The following is an 11486-nucleotide window of genomic DNA, read 5'->3' on the forward strand; positions in this document are numbered from 1 at the left end:
TGCAGAGTCAAACCAGACGGTTGGTATAACAAGAATAATACAATCCGAATGTACTCAAGACTTAGAACACTAAGAAGAACAACCAAAATAAGGTAAATAAATAAAGACAGGGACATGAAACAAAGCCAAGATATCCGGCCCCATTCCCTAACCGAAACTTTAACTTTATGTAAGCCTCAACATTATGTAAACTCTGACATTATCTCAAGGCAGAATCAGTGAACTTAACAACCCAAATAAATCTGCTCACATTGCGTCCCAGTTCTTCTCAGCAGCCGTGTCCCAACAGCCAACTCGATAGCTACCACTGCCCTGCAGTCCAAAACGATTACAAACAAAGCATATGCAAAGCAAAATAACATGACCCATTGAATCACAAACAAAGCATAAGCAAAGCAAAACAACATGAGCCATTGAATCGAAAGATAACTACAGACAGGTCTCCAGAAATATGCGCATCAACCAAGCAAAAGAATACCATCAAGCTCTTGAGATGTTCTTCGCAGGCAAGCACTCAATAAACTCAGACCTATGGAAGCGGCAGGAGGCAAGTCCCAATGGCGAACAAAGAAATCTACGCACGCTGGCTGGGGCGAGGTGTCTTGGCATCGAAAGCTACCACTGCCCTGCAGTCCAAAACGATTACAAACAAAGCATAAGCCAACATGACCCATTGAATCACAAACAAAGCATAAGCAAAGCAAAATAACATGACCCATTGAATCGAAAGATAACTGCAGACAGGTCCCCAGAAATATGCGCATTAACCAAGCAAAAGAATACCATCAAGCTCTTGAGATGTTCTTCGCAGACAAGCACGCAATAAACTCAGACCTGTGGAAGCGACAGGAGGCAAGTCCCAATGGCGAACAAAGAAATCTACGCACGCTGGCTGGGGCGAGGTGTCTTGGCATCGAAAGCAGCTTCTGCAGCGGATTATACCCACACTAAAGCTTTCAAGCAAAGGTAGCGGGGCTGGCACCGTGTAGACCCATCGTAGTGTAGAAGCCCCGATACCTGATACCTCATACAAGAACAACACATAAGCCAAAGCAAAGAGAGAGAGAGAGAGAGAGAGAGAGAGAGAGAGAGAGAGAGAGAGAGAGAGAGAGAGAGAGAGAGAGAGAGAGAGAATCTCTGCGTGACCGAAACAGTATTGCGCAGCAAAGCAGTTCACAAGGGCGGCGATGGCAAGATGATCTTACCTAGCGCAGGCTCTATGGGCCTCAATGCCTTGAAGGCACACCCAAGCAACTCTCTCGACCTCGCCATCCCTCTGCGGCAGTGGCTACGCATCCAAATGATGGCCTACTTGAAAACCTAAACATGGTGTCTTATCACCCCTCCAAAAATCATCACTAGCCAATAAAAATGGTACACATCACCAACTCATATCCCTACCTCTACCAACCACTTCGGATACCCATTTTATGCGCCTAGTGGCCACATTCTCCACCACTTTAATCATGCCACAAAGAGGTGCTTGATTAAAAACCACAAAATGACCATAAAAAAAGAAAAAATATTTTAGTCAGCAAAAAGAGAAGTGATCTCTATAGCCTTTGCCCTTTGGGCAGGCCAAAAAGAAAGAGAGCATAGTTGTGAAGCTCAATGAATAACCACCTTCCATTACCATGCAACATGCTTAGAGCCGGTTCACGTGGAACCTTGGTTTGCAACTAGCTGCCAACCAGTTGCGAACCAGTTTTGTTCCCATGAGGAGTTGCCAAGAATTTTCTTGCAACTGGTTGCGAGTAAGTTGCATTACTGCTCCTAGGGGGCGAGGTGGAGCATGCTGGAAACCACGCAAAAAGACAAAACAACTCCTCACTTTTTAGGTTTGCAGAGGGAAAAAACGCCTTTTTTAATACTGTTTTCGAATTTTCAACGCTGCATGTGAACTAAAACGTTGCTGGTTGCGGGTTGGCAACCAGTTGCGAACCATGACTCCATGTGAACTAGCTCTTAATTATTCATTTAATGCTCTGTTTGGGCATAATTATGTATAACGGATAAGTAAGCCTATCACGACCACCACCTATAAGAGCTGAGTCGTACCATGGGCTAGCAGGGTTAGTACTTACTAAATAATACCAAGTCCATGTTTTTCTCCTTAAATATCTAAGCTTTAGTTTAACCCCACTAGCCCACTAGCACTTTCAAAATGGAAGGGTTTAAGCTATCTTTTAGGAAGGGAGACGTTCTTCTCTTTTGTAGGCCTCTCCTTTCCATTCAAATCCCTCCCGTGTTTCCCTTAAAATTAGGTGTTCCCTTTTTTTCCCGTTTCAAAATTGGGTGCGACCTCGTGGGATGAAATTTCCACCTTGCCCCCAATAGCACACGGTGCGACCCGGCTCTAAGCAATGTAATGTAATGGATTTTCCTTTGCATGAGGACTCCTTTGGATCTCTTGTAACATGTGACATCATGGATCTAGGGTAATACATGACATCACACACACACACACACACATATAGAGAGAGAGAGAGAGAGAGAGAGAGACACTTGGAAGTTGAACTTGGAATTGGACATCATAGAACTAGATATAAGGGTTGGCCTTGCCTCGTTGGCCCTGCTCACCTTACATACCTCTCTCCACGAGATTGTGGAACATTTGAAAGGAATAGTTTTTTGGTTGGAGGGTAGGCATCTGGATCTCTTCCTTCGACATTCGCTTGATCGACCTCGGTGGCTATGGCGGACTTCTTGTGCAGTATTTCTGCCTCACCCCCCGAAATTAGGGTCCTCTCCAGAAAGAGTTTGCTTCCCTCCTCGCCCACTCCCCGTCAAGCCCTCTTCTTACCCTCCCTCGATATTCTCTGGCGAGAACTCCATTACAACCGCCGTCTCCTGTTCTACGAGCGCCCGTTCGGTTCTTCTGCATCCTCTTCATTCATACAGCAGCTCAAGCACAGCCTTTCCCTTTGCTTGGTTCATTACTTCCCTTGGTGTGGCCGCCTTGCCCTGGGCTCTGACCCTCCCCACCGGCTCTTCATCGACTGCAACGATGCTGGCATCGAATTCGTAGAAGCTTCCATTGATGTGCCCATCTCTCAACTTGCCCAGGATGGCTTCCAGATGAAGCCCTTTTTTGAGCAGCTCTGCCAGATGCCAGATCACAAAGGCGACTGTCTCTACTCCAGCCCTCTTCTCTGCATTCAGGTGAGAGAGAGAGAGAGAGAGAGAGAGAGAGAGAGAGAGAGAGAGAGAGGCTGTACGAGTAGATGTGTGTGTGTGTGTGTGTGTGTGTGAGAGAGAGAGAGAGAGAGAGAGAGAGAGAGAGAGAGAGAGAGAGAGAGTTTTGTTATGATCTTGAGCAGGTGACTACCTTCTCAGATGGTGGTTTTACGCTCGGAATTACTCAGAGCCATGTCGTTGCGGATGGGCACTCTCTATGGAACTTCATTGTTTCGTGGTCAGAGTGTTCAAGAGGGGTCCCTTTGAGTTTACCGCCGCTGCATGATCGGCAAAAGCTGGCTTTGCCAGATCCATCTCCTGAGATAGCCTCTCTCTGGAACTTTTCATTGCTAGACAGTGACAAAGAGGCGGCAGACCCTGCAGGTGGCCAAGAGGAAAAGAAGGACAGTCTCGACACGAAACCCTCCTCAAATGGAAATTCTTCATCGGATGGTGAGCCCGATCCTTTGGTGCAATCTGTCCTGGACATGTCCGCCTCTTCTGTGAAAAAGTTGAAGAATGAGGCTGGTGAAGGCTTCACCTCGTATGAGGTCATATGTGCACATTTTTGGCAGCGCACCACAGCTTCTCGCCAAATGTTAAAGCACGACCCAACTCATTTCGCTGTCCTTGCCAATTGTCGCAGCCGCATAACACCCCCTCTGCCGCCTGCGTACTTTGGTAATGTCATCTGCTTTAGTGCAGCTCTGAGCTCAGCTGGTAAGATAGGCAACGAGACCTTGCGATCGACAGCGAGTCGTATTCATAAGCTTATCCTTAAATCTCAAGATGATATTGAGACTTTCATGCATTTTTTGGAGGCTCATGGCAACAGCTTCGCGAGCGCTGTACAGGCTGTGCGAGGATCAAAAGGCCACAATGTAGCGAGCTCGCCGAGGTTTCCTGTGTACCAAGTGGATTTTGGTTGGGGCAATCCGGTGGCGGCCCGAGCAGCAAAGGTAGGTGGAGAAGGGGAACTAGTCTTGTTTGGGGGCCGCCCCGGTTCAAGTCAAGGGGATGTAGAGATTTGCACCGCGCTTCCCAGGAGTGTGTTGAAGCGCCTTCTCGAAGATCCTCTGTTTCTAGCCAAGCTTCCCTCCGGTCGTCCTCAAGCATAAAAGCAGGTGGATATAGAAGAAAGAAACCTGCATAAGCCATTGCCACTCTTTTCCTTGAGTTAGCCGAATTATAGAATTCTCAAAATGGATGATGGAACTTCAACCTATAATCTTATACATGGGTTGGGTAATCAAGATATCAATGTATAAAAAGAGGGCAACTATTTGTCTCTTTTTTTTTTTATTGTCTTCATTTGTTCATCGATGCCCCCTTCATGCACAAGAAGTTTTGAACACATTCTCACAATAATTCCACATTATGACTTGCCTCAACATCATGAGCTTTTGTGAGGGAGGCATCGCATACCTAGCTAGGTATGATTGGGCCCCTTACCTAGTGGGGAGGCCGGTGGTCCCTTGCCCCCAATCGTACCTAGCTAGGTATGCGGTGCCTCTCGAGCAGAAGCTCATAAGGTCATAAGGAACTAAATGGACTTGAAGCTCAATGAAGTTAAGTGTCCGAAATCATGATCCAGCTAAAGGAATTCTCTTGACTCCTTAGTATGAATGTTTTGCTCAATTTTGGTGCTCTCAGCAATTGAAACAGAATAGAAGGCAACTACATATTTGAATTCCAAGTTATTCCAAGTTGACACAGGAGAGATAGAGTTCCTCTTTGAAGCGGGTTGGTCCCAAAATATAGAAATACGCGCCCCTAGTATTATTCTTCAATATAACAATTACTAAAGAATCAAGAACTTTTTGTACAACTTCGAGTGACCACTCATCACAATCTCAGTAACAATTGATGATGTCCTTTAATTTATATATGCTAAGGGTTAAAAATAACCCAAAATTATATATGCTAATTACACATTGGCTCAAAAGCAATTTGTATTTATAGCTTAAGTCGTAAAGGGTATGGTTAATAATCCACACTAGGAACTTTGGATAAAAGAGTATGCCATATCATCACGTCCACACACCATCAAGTTGGTTACACCCAGGATTTGTGATGCAAACACCATCGATTTTCTTTTTGGTGTTGTTGCATGGGCTTTTGATTCTCTCTCTCTCTCTCTCTCTCTCTCGCTCTCTCTCTCTCTCTCCCCCAAGAGGGGGTTGTGTCAATACTTCATGATATATACCCCCCCCCCCCCCCCCCCCCGGAACATAATAATTTTGTCCATTTTTACACCTATGAAAAATTAACATAGCTTGAGTTTAGTGGACATTGAAATCATGCATGTCCCATGACCATTCAGTTATGGCATTACCACTATAGAGCATTCAATAACACATATCCCAGACGACACTGGATTCATCAATATCAAGATCCTTAACCGTAGTGGACCTCATATGATGTTTGCCTACTCCGTATTAGATCTATCTAGGTATCATCTCCTATTGGGTAACCCTAGCCATGGGTACCAATTCTCCTCTTATGGCACAAACCTGTAGGAAAACCCTCTAGTCTACTAAATGCCTATGTAACTTGATTTCCCAAGAGTCCTCTCCACCTGCTTCCAAAGACCTTAATCTCCAAGGAAGCACCAAACACTCAATTTCAAATGTGAGTTTGTAGGGAGAATAATCTTCATAATTCTCTCTCCAAAGCACAATGACATGTATGCACTATTTAATTTCAAGATTACCAAGATCCCTATAGTAGCACCAAGCCATGCATTTGCACACAGTCTTTCTGCACTTGTACAAAGCTTGCATCCACTTTTGCATTGAGCCAAGGCGCGATAACGTTTGGCTCAACAATGATCATGAATGCACGGGGATTTGAGACATTGCCAAATGTTTGTAAGATTGTCCCATTCATGACATGAGTCCTAAGGTGAATAAAGATCAAAATACAAATGAAGAAGCAATGAGCAAAAGGAAGAACTTTTAGCAACGACACATGAAGATGAAGATGACATTGACCACCTACAAATGACGAACATACTCCCAATGAATGAGTAGATGATTTACTCTAGCTTTGAACCTAAGAATGATAAGTGATCACCTTGTGAAACATGAGCTAATGAATCCATAAGAGAACTAGTCATGATGTATCAATGAGTCACAAAACCCTAGATGAACCAGTTAGTTTAGAAGTATCATTACTAATCTTATGAACCAGTTAGTCTAGAAGTACCATGACTAATCTTAAGGGGAAGATTGTTGGATAACCCTAGCCATGTATACCTATTCTGCTCTTATGAAACGAATCATTTGGAAAACCCTTTAGTCTACTAGATGTCCATGTGGATTAAACCCATGTGATTATCCTTGTGTTACTTTACACCTATCACATATGACCTACATGATGAAGTAGTCACTGCTTACCTATCACATAACATAGGCACCAAATGAGTCTATAAATTTAGACTTTTATTCACTCATTCTAAGTTCAATTCACAGCAGAATTTGAGTCTACATTGTGCTACTCTCTCTACTCCATCACTCACACACACACACACACACACACACCACAAATGATTCACTATTCTATCCACCATAAATTCTACACCTCCAAGTCTACATTGACCTTTATAGAGATGTCTCTGATGCAGTACAATAACTATATGTGCATTCATTGATTTGGGCAATATGTTTCCGCAGATGCCATGCAATTATTCTCTGTAGAAAGCATTCATTGGGCAATATGTTTCCACAGATGCCATGCGATTATTCTCTGTAGAAAGCACTTGATTCTTTCTCTTCTTTCTCTTTTTGATGTAGTGGCAAAGAGATTCTTTACTATATTCTTCATCTATGTCTTTTCCTATGTTAGCTGCTTCTACTTCCATGTTGCAAGTTTGAAGAAAATTAAGGACTAGTTTTCTTGTAGAAAAAGAGAAATTTTGAGCTCTAACACCCCTCTTGTGACCGATCGGCACTATGTGCTTAAGTGAAATCATTTATTTAGGCTCAAACACAACAGGGAAAAACTTGGATGTTTTTGGCATATCTGGTTTTGAGGTAACTACCTACATAAATCTTCAAAACTATTCAGAAGTTGTGGACATCTCTACTGATACATGCTACACTTGGAGTAATAACCAATTTTGTCAATACTCTAGACTTACAAGGTTGGATAGAGCATATATATCCTCTACTCTGTATTCAAAATTAGATAGAATTGTTTGTGATATTGATAAATCTTTGTTAGTGTCATATCATTTCAATGTGCTTGTGAATTTGTGAAATTATAGAGCATGGGGTCATTTGAATAATTGGGAAAGGGCTATAAAGTCTAAGCATTATTATCTGAGTGTAGCAAGCAAGCTAGGGCCATTAGAGACAATATGATCAAAGATAAAACTTATTGCCTTGAAGAGTTTGCTGGTTTTTCAAATCCTCCTTCTCAAACTCTGTTAGATATTCATAATGAATCAAAGTTGGGAGAGATTTTGGTTAGCCAAAGCACCCTTGCTTGGGCTAGAGAATTATGGGATAGGAAGTTGGATAGACCCAAAAAGCACAAAGACAAAGTTTTAAAGAGGAAAAAGATCACGGATTTTGTGCCTATTTTTAGAGATGAAAATGGTATGCTTCATGAAAATGACTACCATAACCTTGAGATTATGCATTCCTTCTATTACAAAATTCTTTTAAGATCTCCATCAGATCAGAAGCAATCACTAATGCAATAACTCAAATTGCTCAAACAAAGAGTAGCCCCAAATGTTATTACTCCCCTTGATTTGCGTATTTTTGAAGGGGAGTTTAGAGAATCTATTGGAATGAATCGGAAGAGAGGCAAATGTGTAGTAGTAGCCATAATAACCACAAATCAAAAACTAAATTGTCAATCTATGAAGAGTATTAACTCAGCTAGGGCATGGATGCATCACACAAAGAGTGTGAGAGCTTGTGGGGAAGAGGAAATGTGAAGATGACTCCTAGAGAATGGAAGCTAGAGAAGAATCATCAGCGGTTCCTCTTCTACTTCCCTCTCATAGCCACTTTCTACCATTCACACATGCACCCAATTATGTGTGATTCTTGATTCAAACCACACACATTCTTCTTAACACACACACACACACTAGCTAAAGAGGAAATGTGAAGATGACTTCTGGAGAATGGAAGCTAGAGAAGAATCATCAGTGCTTCCTCTCCTACTTCCTCTCATAGCCACTTTCTACCATTCACACATGCACCCAATTATGTGTGATTCTTGATTCAAACCACACACATTCACACATCAATTATGTGTGATTTCTTGATTCTTGATTCTTGATTCAAACCACACACATTCTTCTTTTAAAAAAAAAAAAAAAAAAACACACACACACGCATGCACGCGCGCGCGCACACACACACACACAAACTAAGTACTTTGAATGATTAAGCATTTTTTTGAAAGCCTTGTTTAAACATTTAACTGCATAGGGTATGATATTGATCGGTTTACTCATCAAAAATCCTCAAAAAGAGGGGGTACTGTCTCGCTTAACTTGGAAAGAGTAGGGTGTCCTGCCTTGATTGCATACTACTCGTAAGAGTGATTGATAATCACAGTAGAAAGATTTGATTGGTGTTACTTTGTACTGATGAGGTCTACATGGTGGTTCCTCTGACTTAAGACAGGTCGCACTGAGGCTTATTAATTTGGCTATCTTGGTTTTGATTACCATATTAGGATGTTTTATATTATGGTTAGTAAGATTAGGGGTTGTTTTTTGAAATAAATGTACTACTCCTTGGTTTGATAAAGTAAACACCTCTGCATAAACTGTTTATTGATGAAGCCAGTGGTCGGACAACAACTGTGGTGCATTTTTTTTGGGTACTGCCGTGATTTTGATAAATGTCTGCCATATGCACTACACTGCCTATATTTGGTTTTTGTGAGGAAAGAGGAGTAATACAATACACCCTTGGCACTTACAGTTAAGGGAAGGATATATTGTGTAAAATAAGCCCTAAAATGTGACTGTTCTTCATTCATCATGAATTGATTACTGCATACCTTGGAGTAACCTATGTTCTGGTTGGTAACAAGTTTATATCAGTCTACCAAACGAGGGTACCACTTTTTAGGTTGATCATTGAGGCACATATGTTTCTTAACTTTAGTAAAACTAAGATGTTTTGAAGTAGTATGTCGTACCCATTTTGGAAAAAGGCTTAATAAGCCAAATCTCAGAAAATACTGGTCGCAAGTGGCGTAGCAGCATGGAAATGCGTGACGAGCACCCAGATGGTTGTGCAACAGTCAAACAGGTGGGCGTGCGAGCAAGGCGAGACAAGCATGGCATGGGACGCGCATTTCAGTGTTGTGGGCAGAGCAGCAGGAAGACCGCTTGCAAGATTGTTTTCATACATGAATTGCCGTTTCGGAACACCTCGACATAGATGCTTGATTGGTTACGTGATATCATCTGAAGGGTAATTGTGTGATGGTGAATAGTTCGGGTCCACTGTCTCCCCTCTTCCTTTTTATGAGGATATGACAACAATCTCCTAAGTGGTAAGCAGCGCGGAATCTTGGCAGGTATCGAGGTAGTTTATTGTCGAGCCTACGAGTAGTATGTTCTCTTCTCATTTGGCATATAAGCTGAGAGAGGATAGATTCCGTAAGCCCATATGATCTTGTGTAATGTAGTTTTGCTTAAATAACTTAGCCAAATTTGATACCCTTGACTATTAGATGGAAGTGTTTTTGGGAGGTATCTAAAGCTTTTTAATTTGAGTTACTTCACGACTTCATGGCACTTAAAATGCTAGAAGAATTGAAGCATTGACAAATTTGGCAAAGCAATATTAAAAAAACTAATAAGATGCTATAGGGATTAAGACACTTGGATCAAAAGGGGTTGTGGCCTTCTGATCAAAATAATATGTATGGTATTATCTATTCAAAGTCCAAAAAATATATAGGGTATCTTGAAACCATACTTATAAATATAGTTTTTATAAAAAAAGAAATCTTTGGTATAATAAAACTTTTTACAAAAAATCTGGAATACATGAACACTTTGGACAATGATTTTAAGTTAAAAAAGTTGTAAGTTGGACATGGATAACAATTCATATAGTCCATTAACACCTGTAAAACACATCTAAGGCTAACAAAATTGTTGATTTGTTTGGATGGATGCAGGTGAGGACTCTATCCTTTCTTGGAAATTTTTTGGATTAAAGATAATGTATGTCCATGATTACACTGGCTCCTTCTACCTGGGAAATACTTCTTTATTGAGTCACTATCATTATATACTTGAATGAGGCTTCATTCTCATAAGCCAGCCATGCACAAAGATAACTCTAAAACTGAGTTGTTTTTGTACTAATTATATTCTTTTCTCTAAAGCCAGCTCTCTTTTGAATATAAAAGTTCATTTATGTCTTATTATTTAAGTAAAAACAACTACACACATGTCCTATATATAAGGTTCTTTCATTTTTTTTGGAAAAAACAAGACGCTAGCTTTAGAAACTAGTTTGAATCTTAATTGTAAGTTGGACCCACTGCCTATAAATCCTTGATTGGTTGTCTTGTGTTAGGTGGTCCTTCATAGACTAATATTCTAGATACCTACTCACGACTATTATAGTCTTTGACTTTGCCGGTTTAAGGTTTGCATGCCCAACCTACTGAACTAGTTATACATATACTTTTTTTCAAGATCTCAAACATTTTAAGTTGACAGCTCGCATGAGGGGTAAACCACGACCTGGAGAAACATACAAGAATTTTAGAAAAAATTAGATTTTATGTAAAGGACCATTCTCCAAAAAAAGCCCTAGCTGTTTTAGAACTGATCTTTTCTGGCTAGACGGACCAATTGTTGTGTTACATACTACCATAAGTAATCCATGACTTACTAACAATCTTGTCTATTGCAGACCCTTGCTCTCTTGCAGGGCCTTGAACTATCTTCCGAGCCCCTCTCTTTGGCTACCTCTTTTGTCCTTAGATGTATTGGCAGTTTGGATGCTTCTCAATTAATATATGACTCGGCTCTTACCACATATAAAAAGCTATCTATCTTACACATGCTGTCATTTGATGATTGGGTCAAGATTTTGGCTACCTTGGACAAGGACTCCAAAGATGGGATTAATACGATTTCTCAATACATAGCCCAACTACCTATACTTTCTATACAATATCATCAAGAGTTAGCCTTATTTTCTTCTTCTGGGCTGAAATATCTAACTTTTTGAAAAAATCATGTGGACTCGGTCCATCTTTTATCAGTACCCCTGTTGCTCCAACTATCCGTCAAACCAGTGGAATATTTT

The 11486-nt window shown here is 41.1% G+C and overlaps 1 protein-coding gene across 1 annotated transcript; it reads left to right on the forward strand.

Annotated features, from left to right (window-relative positions):
- Nucleotides 1-2559: 2559 nt before the first annotated feature.
- LOC147420619 (hydroxycinnamoyltransferase-like) lies at nt 2560-4477 on the forward strand. Its single transcript, XM_086504820.1, has 2 exons — nt 2560-3162; nt 3321-4477. Exons 1-2 carry the CDS (start codon nt 2695-2697, stop codon nt 4293-4295), a joined length of 1443 nt encoding a protein of 480 aa, XP_086360946.1. The 5' UTR covers nt 2560-2694; the 3' UTR covers nt 4296-4477.
- Nucleotides 4478-11486: the final 7009 nt, after the last annotated feature.

This window comes from Adiantum capillus-veneris, chromosome 28 (assembly GCF_014529385.1).
Source record: "Adiantum capillus-veneris isolate H3 chromosome 28, ASM1452938v2, whole genome shotgun sequence".
Classification (NCBI taxonomy): domain Eukaryota; kingdom Viridiplantae; phylum Streptophyta; class Polypodiopsida; order Polypodiales; family Pteridaceae; genus Adiantum; species Adiantum capillus-veneris.

Bases quoted from the DNA above. Each gene is read 5' to 3' on its own strand.
- LOC147420619 (XM_086504820.1), top strand. From the start codon at position 2,695: ATGGCGGACTTCTTGTGCAGTATTTCTGCCTCACCCCCCGAAATTAGG. The intron at 3,163-3,320 runs GTGAGAGAGAGA...GATCTTGAGCAG, and splicing joins GCCCTCTTCTCTGCATTCAG to GTGACTACCTTCTCAGATGG.